Source organism: Leucopleurus acutus, assembly GCF_964270905.1.
Source record: "Leucopleurus acutus genome assembly, chromosome: 1".
NCBI lineage: Eukaryota > Metazoa > Chordata > Mammalia > Artiodactyla > Delphinidae > Leucopleurus > Leucopleurus acutus.
In genome coordinates, this window is record NC_139142.1 from 128,434,512 (window position 1) to 128,452,815 (window position 18,304).

The 18,304-nt window shown below is 43.0% G+C and overlaps 1 protein-coding gene across 3 annotated transcripts in view; it reads right to left on the minus strand.

Annotated features, from left to right (window-relative positions):
- MYO1E (myosin IE) overlaps positions 1-18,304 on the minus strand; it is a gene marked incomplete at its 5' end in the record, with an annotated part of 204,792 nt that overhangs the window by 71,453 nt on the left and 115,035 nt on the right. For all 3 annotated transcript variants that reach the window (XM_082847629.1, XM_082847628.1, XM_082847630.1), the window contains 5 exons: positions 17-149; positions 1,533-1,667; positions 4,583-4,714; positions 8,707-8,796; positions 12,767-12,854. In XM_082847629.1, coding sequence (XP_082703755.1) covers positions 17-149; positions 1,533-1,667; positions 4,583-4,714; positions 8,707-8,796; positions 12,767-12,854 — 578 coding nt within the window. The remainder of the gene's footprint in view (positions 1-16; positions 150-1,532; positions 1,668-4,582; positions 4,715-8,706; positions 8,797-12,766; positions 12,855-18,304) is intronic.

Genomic DNA, 18,304 nt, shown 5'->3' on the forward strand with positions numbered 1-18,304 from the left:
TGCCCACACCACTCACACTCTTCACTCTCCACGGCCGCGTAGTTGCCAACTTCCTTGAAGCTGATGTTTCCCAGGTGGAGAATTCCCGCCACTATCTGCAGCACCAGCGTCTGCTCCTCCGCGAAGATCCCAATCACGTTCATCGCGTGCTGGAAAAGAAGAGAGAAGCGATCCAGGCAAGTGGGTCCCCAGCTATAGAAGCGCATCAGAAAGACGCCAAACTGCGTGTGCAGTTACACTTGGCTGAGTCTGCGATGGCAGCAGGAAGTCCCTGACATTTTCACTGACCAACGCCCCCTCACACCTTCAAGTCTCAACATGGTGCTGGAAAGGCAGTTCCGTCTTTACACAGAGAACGTGTAATCCTCCAGGAATAAGGGCGAGAGAGCTCTGGAGCAAACACACTCAGATGGAGCGGCAGCTGCACGGTCAACAAGTCTGTTTTCGTCCCTTAGTTTTCTCCTTGCTGCCACTCCTCTCCCTCCAAGGGCACCAGTGCCCCTTTTCCAGCCACTCTCAATACTCATAGATCTTCCTCTTCACTGGCAGGGCTGAGAATAAATTGTACTTGCAAAAGGATCGTGATTAAAAAATCTCCAGGAAAATCAAATAAAAGCATCATTAGAAAAGCCTTGTTTCTGAGGTCCATTAAATTCAATAAAAGGAGCTGAGATGCCTGAGTCTTAGATACCAATATCCTAAGAGAACTGTACTCTAGGACCAATGCAGGCCTGTCTGCATTTTTTTCTCCCAGCTCCTCTGAGACCATGTGGCCCCTTGATGCCATCTTCCTCCCTGGCACCCGGGACACACGATCACAAAGGTCAGCTTCCCCTCAACTGTACCTCCAACTGCCAGTTCTCCCACTTGGTTCTGGATCTGGGCTGAGGGATGAGGCAGGCTGGTACCCGACTCAAAGGGCAGTGGTGATGCAGTTCTTTGAGGCTAAATGGGTCAACAGCCCACCTTCAGAAAGTTCTAGATTGACTTAGTAAGTCGTTTCCCCAAGGATGTGAACCCTCAATAATCTACCTGGATTTATTGTACCATAAAACACATAAATTGTGAAGAGAATGGAGTAGAGGCTCTCCTTCTGACCTATAAATACAGAGGGGAAGAGAAAGCGGGTGGAGAAGAGACTGAAGGTGTTCTAAGATTTCTAAACCTGATTAAGATCATAAGAGCAGTTTTTGCTTTGCCTTTGTAAGGAAACAGTTCAACAACTGTATAAGCTGTTGGCAAACAGGTATGGTAAATGCATTACCCACAATAGTTTTTATCTGTTAATCAGAGCACCTGCAGCAGGTAATGACAAATTTTTTTTTTTTTTACCCATTTAAAATTATTAAGTAGTCCTCCAGCAACTGGGCACATGGCTATTTAAGGGTGTTTACAAGTGTGTTTCAGAAAATAGAGTGCTTCCAGCAGCATGAGGTGAGAATATCGGGCTGTTCTTTGCTTTGCTAACCTCCCCTGCCCTTTCTGCCATAGGCAATGCCCGGTCTGAAGAGCTGCCCCGCGCCAGCACTTACCAGAGTTTCCTGAAACTCCTTCCTGTCGTCAATGCCATCCACCGTGAAGGACCCCGAGAGGCTCAGGTAGTAATAATAATCCATGGTGGTGATGCCCAGGCCGTGCTTCTGCTCTGCGGAGGCACCCTCGATGAGCTGGAGCAAGAGAAAGTGGCGTGTGCGTGGAGTGGCCCAGAAAGCAATCGAAGGCACCGCACGGTTCCCGTCACCACCAGCCCCGGAGCCCAGGCGATGAGACTTTCCAGCCCTGCTTCCCAAACGGATGGGTGGTCCGGTCGCAAAAATGTGGAGGGGCTTCAGCATATCTGCACTCTGTGAAGTAGCCCCAAATCATCTTTGCAAATTCTAATTCTTAACTCTGATTAGACCTGCAAGAGCTGAGAATTTTCCCTTGTCCGATAACGGGAACTGCACGGTCACACTGGTGAGATCCCTTGGAAAAGTGGAAAGCAAGCCAGATTACAATGACTTTGTTCCTGCTCAACTTGCACATGGCTTTTTAAAGTGCAGCTGGACCCTCCCTGCTTCTCACTGCAGGGTGCATATTCAAGAACAGCCTCAGGTCCCCCATGCTGGTGTCCTGTCCCTTGGCTTTCTGTTCTATCTCTGGTATTTGCCTTAGCTGTGAGCAAGACCCTTTTAGGTGTGCTGGAAAAGGTTCAACTACCCATTCTTGAGCTGGGGGTGGGGACTAGGGTTGTAGTTTGCTGACTTTCATGGTGTGAATCCTCCTACCATGACCAAACTACCAACAAATGTCCCTGAAGGGAGAGATGAGAACAGCCCATGCAAGCCAGTGCCAGCCACCACTGGCTCCCAGGTGGCAGGAGTTAGCCCCCATCCACACTCCTCCATCCTGGTCAAGTTCCTCATGTCATCCCGGCTCCACACCCTTAAAATAGGGAACCTCATCTCCATGACCGAGAAGCTCTAGGTCATTTGACGACATCAGGTTCCCTGAGTTTTTTCCCCTAAATCCTCAAAATCTTTTTGCACCACTCTCTTCCTTTCTTCCTTCTGGCTGTTTTTTTCTTTTTTTGGGGGGTGGGGGTGGAGGTGGGCGGGGTGTCTAAGGAAGAACTTCACCCACCTCTTTCTCAGTCTTCTCCCCATAGTACGTAGCTCCCTGAATCTTCAAACACCCCTTTCTTTAACTCTCTCCCATCTACAAACACATGCTGCGCTTTGCCTCCTCTAGAAGCTTTTCCTTGCCCCTCTCCCTGAGATCCTTCAAGCTACAGAACCTACCTCCTCATCTGGCTTCTTTCTTGCCATCGCCATTCTGATGAAATAACCCTCATGGCTACTTTCCAGTGGCTGAGGCCACCAGGCCTTTCTTGATTCCCAGGCCCTTGCCCCGTCCTTCCCCGCAAAGCTCTGAACATGGGATCCTGGCCCACACTCCCCTCCCCCGAGCTCCCTCTGGCTTTGGTGACACTGCAGAATCTTGGCTTTCATCCTCTGACTACTTCCCTGGTTCCTCAATGCCTCCTCATCCTATAGGTGGTCCCCAGGTCCCCAAGTCCTATATGGGCATGGTTTTCTCTCCACACTCACTCCCACAGGAGTCTCCCCTATTTCACAGCTTCGACTTCTACTTCTATGTCAGAATCTGGAACTCTGTCTTCCCCTGATCTCATCACATCCCCAGTCACTAATCTGGGGATTTCCAACCTGTAGGAAGAGGAATCTGGAGGGGCGTGGGGCTGCCATTTATTAAAAGGTGTCTGGGAAATAATTATGAACTTCTGTCTGGTGCTCAATAAATAATACAGTATGTGTGTGACGCATGAAATTACTTTTCAAACATCTGTACATGTTGCTTTGACTGATTTAATTAAAAACATGACTGAATTAACAGAAGCTTTTGGCCATTTATGTACACTTTCAACCAACAGATGCCAACCAGAAGCATTATTTGCCATCACCTATCATGTCTATGTAATTGAAAAGACTGAATGTGAGCTACCAACACAGCTTAACTGCCTTCCAATCCAATGAGCTTCGAATTATAACAAAAAATAAATTAAAAAACCACTGCAGGCCAACTCTTCAAAGAAAATCTAACGTGGATCCCCGATACATGAAGTATTAATACATAAATCCATACATTAAAAAATTGTGTATGGGGGGCTTCCCTGGTGGCGCAGTGGTTGGGAGTCCGCCTGCCGATGCAGGGGACACGGGTTCGTGCCTCGGTCCGGGAAGATCCCACATGCCGCGGAGCGGCTGGGCCCGTGAGCCGTGGCCGCTGAGCCTGCGCGTCCGGAGCCTGTGCTCCGCAACGGGAGAGGCCACAGCAGTGAGAGGCCCGCGTACAGCAAAAAAAAAAAAAAAAAAAAAAAAATTGTGTATGGTATCATTAAATTTTTTAAATACTTAAAAACATTTTAAAAATAGTCAAGGCAAATGACTGCTGAAGCCTGGAACACAAGTTCAAAGCAGCCGGCGTACTGTTCTAGCACCAAATTCTCCATGGCTTCTGAGAGTCTAAGCCAAAACTTTTTGACCTGGCATGAAAGATCCCAAGTCTATTTCAAGCCTTTTGTCCAACAGTTCGCCTTTTGGAGACCTCTGCCCTTGCAGACCAGCTGGGGCTTGATTCATACATTAGCCTACTCCTCCCCCGTCCCCCCTCTCCCTCCCACCCCTGCTTTGTTCAGGCCACCTGACTTGCCTGAGTCAATGTCCCCTTGATGCTATCCTGTGCCTCCTTAACGGCTCTCCTTACCATCCCAGCCAAGTCTCCCCTTGTGAATTCGTATTTGGCAAAGAATAAAACATTCCTACTTTTGTTCTGAAGTGCGCCAGCACTTTCCTGATTATTTCACTCTAGGGAAATTTTTGTCTTCTCATCCCAACTAGAACTTATTGTCCTTGCAGGTAAGGGCATTCTCACAATTCTTTTGCACACGGATGTACACAACCTACGGCAATAAAGACTCCTGGGCTTGCCAGCCTAGACTGTCTAAACCTGAGGACTGAGAGAAGAAAATTTTAAATGTGGAGAAGGAATAAGGAAGTAGGCAAGAAATAATATAAAGGAAAACCTGGTAAAATATGTGAAAATTCCGCTCTCCGGGGTTCCTCATCACCACCCTAGATTTTTCCAGAAGGAAGTTGGAGATCTTTCCACCATCTGGTTCCCCACCGGGACTGAACTGGATTTCAAAGTATTTTCCCTGCAAGAAAATTAGGGATTTCCTTCAATGGTTGGTGAACAAAAACATGATGTTCCAAACAGGCTTTGGATAGAGCATATAATTCAAGGAAATTCATTAATGAAAGATATGTTTCTGAATTACTCCCAGTTCTGGTCTAGACTTCCTCACCATTTCCTATCAGACAATACCCCATGCCTTTGTCCAATCACACAATTCTGTATTGAGAGAGAGAATCTATCATTCTAACCTGACTAAATAAGGATACGCTCACTATATCCCTTCCCATTTTCCCCCAGTAGGTGCTTGCCTGCTAAACCGGAAGCTGTAAAGAATAGGACAGAAAGTCACATGGCCCCCTTGATCTAACAAGAGTGAACTCTATCTGCCTCTTTCAGAGGAAGCAAGTTTTCCCTTGGGCAGACTTACTTTAATGGCTTTGAGCAAAAGCAATCCCCTTTTACCTCTGGAGCATCTAATATGCTTATGTAAAATAAAAACACTTGGTTATAAGTCCTTTCCAGCTAGTTATGGGTGTGGGGATTTTTGCTACTGTTGTTAATACTTCCTTTTAAATTACTGCTAATAGGGAACAAAAGAGAATAAAACCCTGGAGAGTAGCAGAAAAAGGTGTCCAGATTGTTAAGTAAATGATTTTTTTCCCCCCACTACAATCTAGTTTCTCTCCAGTCCTCAGGAAGGTCCAAGAGGGCAAATGTAAATGAAGAAAAAGATGAAAATGTGGGTTTTAGGGAGTGGTGTGGCCTAGGGTCAGACTGAAGAGCATGCCCAGCCTAACTGCATTCACATTTAATATTTTTAAAACGTGTACGTTGATGAAACCCCCCCAACTCAGGGCCGAAGCCTGCCAAGCAGCAAGTCTCCAACTAGAACCATAAACTCACTAAGGAGAAGAAAAGCCTGCTGCGTGTCTTTCCTGCTGCCGACAGCACCTAGTACCTGCTGTGTTCCTGCTAAGGTATTCGTCAATTCCAGGTATCAAAAAGGCTACAAAGGAAAGCCACCATCTAACTGTCTATTTGTTTTACTCTGCTGACTCCTTCCTCTCCCAAAAATAAACCCCAAAATAAACATCCAGAAGCACCACAAACCGCAGCTATCCCGAATTACGGTGGTTCACAAGAAAAGTCTGCTAACAAGACCCCTCTGCTTCCTACCGTGGCCGTCCTTCGCCATCTTTCCCTTTGGCCACGTTCTGAAGGGAATAATTCAGTGCCCATCTGTGTACAACCCTACCACCCCACTGTCATTCCCCGTCAACCTGGGGATGGAAATGAAACAAAACAGGACATCAAATCCAGGAAGGGCAGATGTGGTAAACGGCAAACTCTCAAGTCCTTCTGGAAATGGTTCACAACCTTGGCTACATGTTAGAAAGACCTGCGGAGCCTTTAAGAAATGCTGCCCTAGGGGGACTTCCCTGGTGGCGCAGCGGATAAGACTCTGCACTCCCAAAGCGGGGGGCCCGGGTCCGATCCTTGGTCAGGGAACTAGATCCCACATGCATGCCACAACTAAGAGTTCACATGCTGCAACTACGAGTTCGCATGCTACAACTAAGGAGCCCATATACTGCAACTAAGGAGCCAGCAAGCCATGACTAAGGAGCCTGCCTGCCACAACTAAGACCCAGTGCAACCAAATAAATAAATATTAAAATTAAATTAAATTTAAAAAAAGAAAGAAAGAAAAAGAAGTGTTTCCTGATGCCACCCCAGACAAGTCAGTCAGTCGCTAGGGACTGGCACCCAGACAGGAGTAGCTGTAAAAAGCCTGGGTGTTTTTTTTATGTGGCCAAGTTTGAGAATCACTGTTCTAATGTAACAGAAATGCTTATACACAACTCAAAATTGTAATATAAAAGGCAAAATCCCTTAGGAGAGAGCAAAAAGTTTAGTTTTGTTGTAAAGCAGCCTGGGGAAAAGAGGAAACTGTATAAAGAAGGATATGATACTTCCATTAGTAAATGAAAAGAAACCTCAACTCTTGGTAATGTTCTATTTCTTAAGTTAGGTACTGGGTACCCCAATGTTCATTGTATTATTTTAAAATAGTATTTGAAATATTTCATAATGTAGCTCTTAAAACTTGGAAAGATTTATAAGTGGAAATAGATGAATTTTTATAATTCACACTACATATCCATTTTAAGTGAAATTACCCATAATCCCACCCCGATGCCACTTCTGCCTCCTCCTACTAATCACTGTAACAGGATATTCAAACGTGGATTTGCAGACACCTTAATTATGCTTTATATAAATGGGCATTTTAAAATAAATAGGACCATGTTATAGATATTGTTTTGTAACCTTTTTAAAAAGATTTAACATTATGGATCTCTTTTAAAATAAATCATTATTAACAGGAAACGTGGATATTATACCCTAAAAGTATTGTTGGGTCAAAGACAATGAGTCTTTTAAACTTTGATAAGAATTGCCAAATCGCTCTCCTGGGAGGTGTCAGTCTTCAACCAATAGCGTCTTTTCTCCTTAATGTTTCATGATCTGAGAGACAGAAAATGATATATGGTTTTAATTTACATTTCTCTTATTATTAATGAGAACATCTTTTGATGCCCCACCAGACTCCACTACGTGTGTGCACGTGTGCACGTGCGTGTGTGTATGAGAGAGAGAACTGCCTTTCTGTACAGTTCTCCCAACTTTCCATCAGGGTTGTAGGAAATTCTGTAATCAGAAAAATAATAAATGCTGGGTATTTTTGTTTTGCTTTACAAAAACTGACTGCTGTAGCCTCCTTGTCCAAGGATAAAAAATAATTTATATTGGAAATATCAAGGAAAATATTGATACGGTTATCTTCCTGCTCTCTAAGGAAGGCAAAAGAAGGGGGATGGGTAGCTAGAGAGTTAACTTTGGTCAAGTCCATCTTTACAAGGCAGATTGAGATGGACAACGGGCATTGAGCAGAAAAATGAGAGACGAACAAATGAGTAGTTTGCAAAATCTTAAACAGCGAGGAAAGTGAGGATAATTCTGACAGATAAAACTCACCAGGGAGCTTAACAATTACTGCATGAGAACTGAGCAAGAATTCTCTTGGAAAGGGAAGCTTCCTTCCAAAACAGAAGGGTAAAAAAGAAATCGTTTTTCTCCAAAATTCTCACTTATTTATTTTAAAATGGTCCAGAATCCACCTCACAGATGGCTCCCTAAATGCTTTACTGCCAGACATAATCTATGGTTGAGATAAGATACAAAATCTACATAAATCACAGCTACCGAGCACACATTCATTTCTTTGTAAATGTGGTTTTTTGTCAAGGGGCATATATTCACGTTCGTCCTTGCCAGCCTTCTAATTTACCCCCTCGGGAGACACTCAGAAAAACGTCTCAATAGGCATGCAGGCATTCGCCTGATATTTTCATTCCCTTGGGTAAGTGGGCCAGTTAGGAGGAATCTGTAGGCTAAGTCCAGTCACTTTCAGATGCCATTATGTCCCATGAACATGCAAAAAACGCACACACAAAGCCAGGAGGGGTGGGGGAAGCCGACGGCTCCCTCTGGCTGACAGAGAGGAGGAAGTTTCTTTCCAGGGTGCCGGATCAAAGTGCTTCCTTCAGGGTCCACAGACCAAGTTCTATGAAGCAAAGCAAGGCGACAAGACCTGGGATCTAGTCTCCTCAGTTCTTTGTCAGGGAAAGAAGGCTTTTTCTCCAGGGCCCAAAGCAAACTCCTCCAAGACCAAAGCTGACACTTCCATTTTCCTTAGGAAGGCACCTCAAATTGAGAACTGGTTTCAAAAATTATCTTATTGACATCCCCAAGGCCCCAAAATAACTTGAGTCAAAGGGCAAATTGAAGCCTGGCAGCTCGCCGCTAGAGGAAATGAGGAAAAGATTGAAAAGGCGGCCTCCTGATGATGTGTGAAAACCCCCTATTTCCTCGGGGCCACAGGACTTAGATCAGGAATGTCAACATCATCAATCAGGTGACATTCTCTATCACAGGAAAGAAACTCACAAATCGGCTGGAGTTGTTGTTCCGGACCGTCTTGGCATTCCCGAAGGCCTCCAGCAGCGGGTTGGACTGTAGGATGATGTCCTTGACGTGCTGTCACAGCAAAAAGACCACAGGTTAGGAAGATGCGAACACCTACTCCACGATGTAAAGCCAGACTTTCCCAAGGACATGGTTTCTGAATGTGGTGAAGGTGAGAGGCCTCAAATCCAAGTCCCTGGGATTTCTGGAGGATTTACTCTTTCCTCTTGACAGACCTAACCCTGTTTGTGTGGTCATGCCTTCCAGCTCCCTTGTCTTGACGCAGGATTCTGTAGAGCCAGGGTGCCACCGTAAATCAGGATCTGCAAACGTTCCCGGACTGGGTTTCCAGATCGGATGCTGCAGCTTCATCCCGTGCTCCCTGTGTACGGGGCACCATGGCAGGACGGGGCATCTCCTTGCGCTCTGACCGGAGGCTTTACTGTCACTATTCCTGTTCTACTCAACTTCTCTCCCCACCTACTGCATCCCGCACTCCCTCTCTTCACTGCAAGTGAGAGGCACCTTGAGGGAAATTAAACAGTTTCTCCTCCCCAAACAAAGCTGCGGACACAGTCTTGTGCTTCCCGAACTTTCATGTGTGTGAGTCACCTGGGAATCTCATTACAACGCAGATGCTGATTCAGTAGGTCTGAGATGGGGTCCGAGAGTCTGCATTGCGAACCAGCTCCCCGGTGCTGCGGGTTTTGCCAGTTCTTCCCCACTTGAGCAACAAGGGCCGACACTGGACTGTGTGGAACAATTCCTGGCCTACTGGAGGGGAAGAATTTGGTTTTCATACACCCCCATTTGATGTCAGACTGAAAAGTACAGAACACCCCATGGGCCAAGACAGCTCAACAGATAGGAGTTGATGTTGGAGAGGATTTTGAACAAGTGAGTCATTCCTTGTACTTCTAATTATTCACATGCTATGGTTAAACATGTTCCAGAAATAACAAGTCTCTGGCTTGTGCTCTTTAGCTACTGACTAATTTCAAGCCAAGAGCTCTGTATCCTTGTCCTCATAGGAAAACAGGAAGAGAAAAATCAACATGAAACGTCTGCAGTCTGGCCACTAGGTCGTCGCCTGCAGCAAACAGGACTAGATGAAGGCACTAACTACTAACTATGTAACAGCCAAAGTGCTCCTCTGCCACCGCCTGGACATTCAGAAGAGGACTGAGAACTGGAATTCCATCAACCAGGCGCACGTCGTTAGCAATGGAAGGAAGAGTAAATCATGGATGGTCCCACCATGAAGTCGGTTTCAAAGCTTAGAAAGATACTTCGAAGCATCCTTCTCCTTTAAAAACTCATGGATTTATACAAAATTTGCTTTTCTTTGAAAAATTAATTTTGACTTTGTGGGTCTTCATTAATCTTTCATACTTGTTGTCTGACGGCCAGGCATGGCTACACCATTTATCAACACTCAACTTCTTGTAGGGACAGAACAAAAGAAAGACCCTTCCTTGTCTCTTTCCTTCTTTAATTATTGTCTTTGTAACTGGGAATCTTTATGCATGTATCCATCCATCCCTCCATCAACTATCAAGATGTCCAACAGAATTTTGTGGCATGTGGTAAGCATATAGGGGGAAAAGAGAAAGAGTGAATTAAAGGAGCAGCCCATACACAAAAGAGCATCCTGGATTCCTGGCTCCATGTCCATCTTCTACGGATAGGGTATGATCACACAAATGGAGAAAAGCAAGTGGACTGTACCATATCAACCTAAGTCCTAGGGCTCTACCCACTGTCCAACATGGAAGCTGCTGAGCCCATGCAACATGGCCAGTCCCAACCGAGATGTGCTGTAAGTGTAGAACACACACTGGATTCCAAAGATTTAGGACACAAAGGAATGTAAGATAGCTCATTAACTGATTGGTAATTATATGCTGAAATAATATGGGGATATATTGGGTTAAATAAAATATATTTTAAAAGTTAATTTCATATGCTTTTTACTTTTTTTTTTACTGTAACTATTCAATTTTAAGTTATGCATGTGACATGCACCATCTTTCTACTGGATGGTGCTGCTCTAGCTCTTCCTTTCATTTGGTAGAGGAGGCCACTCTAAGACCCTTTTACTCTGTGTAAGGAATACTGGCCTCCGCCTTAAGCTTTCTGATCCCCCAGGACAGGATGGAGCACTACTGATTTAGTAGACAAAGCCATAACAAACAGAATTTCGATGTGTCTTTTATTTTATTTTATTTTTTGCGGTACGCCGGCCTCCCACCGCCGCGGCCTCTCCCGCTGCGGAGCACAGGCTCCAGACGCGCAGGCTCAGCGGCCATGGCTGACGGGCCCAGCCGCTCTGCGGCACGTGGGATCCCCCCGGACCGGGGCACGAACCCGTGTCCCCCGCATCGGCAGGCGGACTCCCAACCACTGTGCCAGCTGGGAAGCCCTCGATGTGTCTTTTTAAAGTCTACAGCTGACTATGGCAATAACATCACATTAAATGATTCTAACTAAAAAATTAATCTTTAGGGTGAAATCTACCTTGCATCATGATTTCTAATAATAATAATAATAAAAGTTCCCAGCAGTCTGTGCCAGTGATGAGCAGTGTGAGTTTGGGCAGCCCCCTGTGGACCTTAGCCCCCATAGCCATCCTCCACTACTCTCTGGGGGTGGGGGGCTTCACCAGTCCTGCTGATGCTGATTCCACTACCACAACGAGTAAAACTCAAGACAGAAAAGGCTGCATCTACTGCTTTCTTCATACTGTCCTCTTGAACCTGCCCCTTCTCTGCCCATACTATAATCCCCCCCTTTTCTTTCTCCCTCTCCCGTGTCCTCGTTCTCTGGGTTTCCCCCCTTTCCTAATGTTTCCTGCTAATGCTCTAATCCTTCCTCCTTCCTTTCCTTTCTCCATTTTAAAATCTTTGTAAATTTTTTGAATTGGAGATTTATTCACATCGTTCAGAAAATGAAAGGTTCGCAGCCACTCTCCCTTTCTAAGACAGACCGCATTCTGCCTATGGAATGTGTTATCTCTCTAACTAAATCCATCTCTTACCTATCAAAAAAATAAAGTAACATAAAAAATAAAAGGTTTGCGAGGTTCTACATGGACAGATGCCCCTCCCCCAGTCTCCCAGTTTCCTCCCTGGAGAAATCACTATTATCAATTTCTTATGTATCGCTCTAGAGCTATGCTATACATATGCAAACAAATGTAAATACTATAAATATATGTTCTCCTTTTTCTCAAGTGGTAGCACATTATAGGCAATATTCTGAACTTTGCTTTTTGCAATTCATGATATAGCTTGAAGATCAGTCCCCATCAGTACCTGAAGCTTCATTTTTTTTATGGCTGTCTAATATTCTAGTCTATTATGAACCATAAATTATTTCCCCATAAATTATATCACCAACTGATGAGCATCTATCTCCAGTCTTCTCCATCATCAAAAAATGTCACATCAAAGCTCTTTACACATGTTATCGTTTTGTATACATTTCAGGACACCTAAAGGTTAAATTCTCCCAAGCAGAATTGATGAGTCAAAGGGTGTATGCTTATAGATTTGAAAAATACTGCCGAAATGCCCTCCACACAAGTGTACTAGTTCATGTTCCTACCAGTAATGTGTTAGAGAGTCTACGTCCCTATGTTTTTACCAGCAGAGTGTTTAAAATACTACAAAATTGTTGCCATTTTGACAGTTAAGAGATAGTTTTTCAATGTAACTTTAATTTGCATTTCTCTTATTATCATGGGGGTGCGCATATGTTCATGTTCTAAGAGTCATTTATATTTCCTTTTCTATGAGATGGCTCTCGTGCCCTTTGTCTGTTTTACTTCTGGATTTGTGACCTTTTCATCGATTGTATATAATACTCATTACATATTAGGCATCTCCAGCCCATAACATGCTGTTTCTCTGCATATTTCAAGTTTCTTGGTTATAGAACCAACGTCTTCCCTGTGGAAGAAAAATTCTTTTTTAAACAGCAAATGGAGCCTCTTACTTTCACACAGCACAAAGTCTCACAATGGGCCATAGCACCAGCTCACCTGGACTTTGGGGCCCCCTCCAGACACCCTGGAGATGTAGCTCATGATGTATTTGGCAGCCACGGTCTTTCCAGCACCACTTTCACCACTAAGGAAAGAAAGACAAAAATACCCACCTGTGAAGTGGCTCATGACCAGCTCCCTTTCCTCTGAAAAGACCCCCTCAAAACAAAACCCAAAACAAAAGGAAACAGGCAGAAAGGAATTCAGTAAAAAATGCACAATACTGGTTGAGAAAGTTAAATCACAGCAGGATCAGGTTACCTCCCTGACTTGTATGATCACTATTAACATGGTGTGTGGGCCAGTGTTCTGATAACCATCACTGTGTACGGGACAGACAATTCAGCATTCTAAATGCCCGATAATAGGAGGAAGCATGAACAGGAACATTACGGAACATCAGAAGGACAGACTAGACAGATTACAACTGACAGGAAGATTGTAAACACTGCGGGAGAAAAGCACACGAAGTAGTGTTATGTGAAATAGATCAGATTCAGATTATATGTAAAACAGGGTTAAAAAACTGTAAAGGAAAAAAAGCACATAAGAAAAATATTAGCAGAGGTTTTGGTAAAGGCAAAGATACTGTGGGAGACTTCTTTCAGTTCATTATTTTCCAAACTTTTAGTAATCACATATCTCTTCTCTAATTAAAAAAAAGAAAAAGTAGGCACTCTCTGGTTTCAAACCAGCCTTGAACTGATGCAAGCAACTTTATTTTAGAAGTTCTAAAATTAAATGATGAGGTAATATTAATCACATCCTGCATAACAAAGACTACTTCCGTTTGGTGGCCTTACTGCATAGGGAAAGCCTTTTGTTAATACCGTATAGTCAGATCTTCAGAATTCCCGTTTCTTCCCCCAAAATCCCCTTGAACTGATGGCGACCTCAATTCAAAACATGCTTAAGTCAGTCAGATTTCTCATCTCTCTATTGGTAGCCTTTGTACTTCCATGATAGAATTAGATGAAAGGAATCCATTATCATGAAAAATAATGGTGAAATTTAACATGAAAAATTCAGGCTGCTGTGAGTTCCTAAGACACTATTTTTGTTTGCTATCGGTGATCAAGAACTTTGGGGTACAGAGCAAATATTCTGTGAACACCCAACCTAATGAACTGTTACCAATTGCTTAGGTACTCAAGAAAAGAGCAAACACTTGCTTAGGGTCCAACCAAGCCAGGTGGCCCCCATCCCCAAAAGGAAACTGAAATAAATTTGGAAATAATTTGCTCTTTCGAAACAAAACAAAACGAGGATTAGAGTCACCACCACAGCAAAACTCAGAACTCTGTTGAATTTCTTTGAACTAATATGTTATATGCTTAATTAGAGAGATTATAGGGAAGAATGAGGGAACCATCCTCTGTGAGGACTTCTAAAGGTCTGACTCCATCTGTGCAACCATTCAGCATCCTAGTACTCAGCTCCTGACTTCCAGGTCACATGAATACAGAAACCAAACTGGTATTTCATAAGATATGGCGGAAAGTAGAAAACCAACGAGCCTGGGATGACGTGTCACACTGATTACAGAGCCATGCTTACTCACAGGCACAAGTAGGTATAATAAATATTTCAGCTCCATGAGGAAGTTATCTGTTCAAATGGTCCACGTAATCAGAAGATTTATACCCTAGATCCAAGGTCAAAATATGCACTCTCACTCATTTGAAGCATAGGTTTGTTAACAATGAAACTCCATTTTATAATGTTGTAAATCACGTGAACATTCAAGAATACTGGAAAGTCCAAGAGTACAATGGTACAACCAGCCTATATAATATTACACAGACATTTAAAATACTTAGAAAACTATGTGGCAACATAAAAACAATGCAATTAAGGCTAAGTGGCAACATAAGCAGAAGACACGGTACCTATAACGTGATTACAACTATGTAAAAATAATGTATGGACAAGAACAGAAATGGAACAAGGAAAAAGAAACAGTTCTGACTTGTTGGGGGGCTGATATCTGGACGACTCTTGTTTCTTTTGACGTGATTTCTCTTAAGGTTTAAAGTTTTGAGAGAGACAATTACCCATACAGTTCATATTTTTAAAAAATATGGGACTTCCCTGGTGGTCCAGTGGTTAAGACTCTGTGCTTCCACGGCAGGGGGCATGTGTTCGATCCCTGGTTGGGGTAGCTCCACATGCTGTGCAGTGTGGCCAAGGAAAAAAATAAAAAAAGAGGAACAGAAAAAAAACAGAAAACAAAAAAACCCCCAGCATTTCCAGAAAAAGTGGAATCGCACATCATAATGATAATCAACAGGATTAATTTCCTTAGATTATTACTATGTCATGAGTAAACAACTTTCGTATTTAGAATTCCTTAGAGAAAGCTGTGAGTGTGTAAAAGAGAAAAGGAAAAAAAACAATAAATCCTATCAGAATTACTAAATGAAAGTATAGTAATGTCCCCACTGTGTCTTTGGTTAGTAGTGTGATTAGACATAAAATATTGTGTGTCTTTTGTTGAAAGAAAAAGAAAGGAAGAATAATGGAAAGTAACTCATTTCATATATTAAAATAAGTATGCCAGGTACATTAATAGGACATCTACATTCTCAGTAACACTGATATTTTTCAGAAGATTTAAAATAATTCGCTATGGCTGAACTTTGATCGGAATTTTCATTTCTTGGATTCAATTTACAGATGCTTAAAAAGAAATTTTATTGATCAGAGGCCGGTAATTTGCTCAGAATACGGTACAAGAATGGAGTGCTCCATAATTACTTGAAGCTTACAGTATACATAACCATAATTACATTGGCCCTTTCGGGGAGAAAGCTGTTTCTTCCCCTGGACTAAAACCCATGTTAAAAGAATGTGAAGGTACCAGACAGATTATACAGCATATGCGAAATTATTTGCTTTGCATCTCACAGCAATTAGAGCAATTTGCTTTGTTTATGGTTATAAGGTGCCTTCACTTGACTACTAAAGTGGACCAAAAAATACTCTAGAAATGTATGTGCCTTAAAATTAGAAAAATGTCCCAGTGGTCCCTAAGTCCAGCAGCCTATCAGAATCCTCAAAGTACTTAAAAAATGCCCGTGTCCGGGCCTGTCTTCAGACCTGCTGAATCCTGGTCTCCAAGGACAGGGCCTAGAAATAAGGATTTCTAACAAACTCCCTAGTTCTCATACAGCTGGCTGGGAACCAGCTAAACGAATGTAAAACGCAGTCAAGACAGACTTCATAGGAAACATCAATTCAAATAGGAAATCATGTAATGTTTCCGACTGCATTCACTATACAAATGGAAACATATGCTACAATTTCAAAGAAATGGAAAGAATGTTGGAGGGGTGGGGTGGGGGGGTGGAGCTATTTACAATGATACATTAATAATTGGATTCAAAGACTATAATTGTTTTTCTTAGTCTGAAGGTTATTCCACACTTAAAAATCAATAGTGTTTTCAATTCAGTTCAACTGATTCTAGCAAATGTAAAAATATCTTAGTCGTATTTGGGGGTGGGTATCCCAGCGAATAGGTAGAGTCGACCATTCCTCCTATCTCCCCCTTGCTAGTCTCAAAATCTCTCTGCTGGTTCTGACCACACTAGGTGGTGTTCCCTTATAACTGTTCAAGTTAATGTAATTGAAATGCTGCTCTGCCTACTTTACATTTATTTGCACTTTAGAAAGGATAAAAATTTAAAACAAAAATTGTATGTGCATTTGCTTACCCAGCATGCACTGTCTAAGTGCCTCCTCGTGCCAAGGGCGAGGCTGGGATGAAATGTGTCTCCTGCCCTGGAGGGCATGTGCACCAACACTGTGATAACACCTTGGAGATATGGGTACAGTTTTAGGGATTCCTGAATTTGTATTAGGAAAAGATTCCTAAAGAAATGCACAAGCTAAGTCAAGTCACACTACTTACATTTCAACGAGACAGATAAAGTTAGCCAGGTAGGGGAATGAGGGTGTGTGCGTGTGTATGTGTGTGCGCGTGTGTACATGCACACACACAGGCAAGCATCAGAGGGCGGCATTCCTGCCCAGAGTGAATGATTGATAAGACAATGAAGTTATGAAAATTCCCACTGGGTCCTACTCTCTTAGACCTGACTTTTTTCTTTTCTTATATGGGGACATATTCGTATTAAACTTGACTCTTATTTCAGAAAGTATAACCCAAGGGTAAAAAGCACAGAGATCGTTTAAAAACTTTTTTCTAATTCTACAGTTATAAAAGATAAACATATTGGTGACTGAAAAGAGTCCAGATGAGAAATAACATCAATTTCAAAGGAGATTTGAAAGCAAACTAAAATTTTGCAGATGTATTGACTGTAGCATGTGTCCGCTGGGTGGGTAAGGCATGCCAAGGACTGCTCTAAGGGCTTCAATCATGTGATCTGGATAATAGCCCTGTGAGGTAGGGACTATTCTTATTCCCATTACTTGATGAAAAAGGCTAAGCAGCTTGCTCAGGGACACAGAGCTAGTGAATGGCGTCACTAGGAAAGGACCTGAGATAGTTTAAATCAGAAGCCTGAGCTATACTGCTTCAGATGAAGGTCTATATTTAGATAGTCAATTAAAATCAACAAAGTGTCCTAAAGAACTCCATGAATAGCACAGGTCAGAGTATAATCAAACTTTCAGTTACTGAGTTTTTACTGATACACACCCCTTGAAGCAAGGCTTCTGCCAAAACACTTATTATCTCACACACAGTCGGAGCTAACAAGTAATAATAGCCTGCATCACTGTGCTCACAAGACAAGATGCAATCGGGAAGGAGAAACACATCAAAGAAGATTCTGGACAGACTTCTCCAAAGACTCAATTCACACACACCCTTCCTGGCAGCCCTACTGGATCTGGGAAAGAAATAAGTCTGAAGTGAAGCATCTCTGTTGCCCATCTGAAGGGTTCCAGGGCTGAGAGAAAGGGGTGATCTGTCAGAGCTTGTGATGACACTGAAAAGTAGAGCCTCAAGTACATGCAACGGCTGGAAATGTAAAATACAAAATCAGACAGACATGCCAGCACGACTGAGTAAATGATAAAAATTCATTAACATAATGAGGAAAGCGAGATAAGACAACTGGTATTTCTTCCAAATCAATTAGTATTGTCAGGCAGACAAAATTATCACCTATGGTCTGCCAAGAAAGTGGCCCCGGGGCAATGCTCACGTTGGCCCAGCCTGATGCAATAGGAAAAACCCAATGTTTAGTCTGAACACCAAGTTTCAGCCCCAGCTCAGCTACTTATTAGCTCTGCAATTCCTTTTACTGTTACTACCAGGTATTTTACATCACTCCTTAACAGTTAAAAACAATTTTTTATATGTATTTCCTCATTCAATAGCTTTCCTTTAAGGTATTAATCCCCATTTTGCAGATGAAGTGACTGAGGTTTGCAGAAGTCGCACACTTTCGACAGAACAGAATAAGAAGTCTACCCCGTGACTCAACCCCAGAGATCTTTCCACTGTACCACATGACCGTGGACAGTAACAGGTTACTAACCAGACAACCTGACACCTGCTGG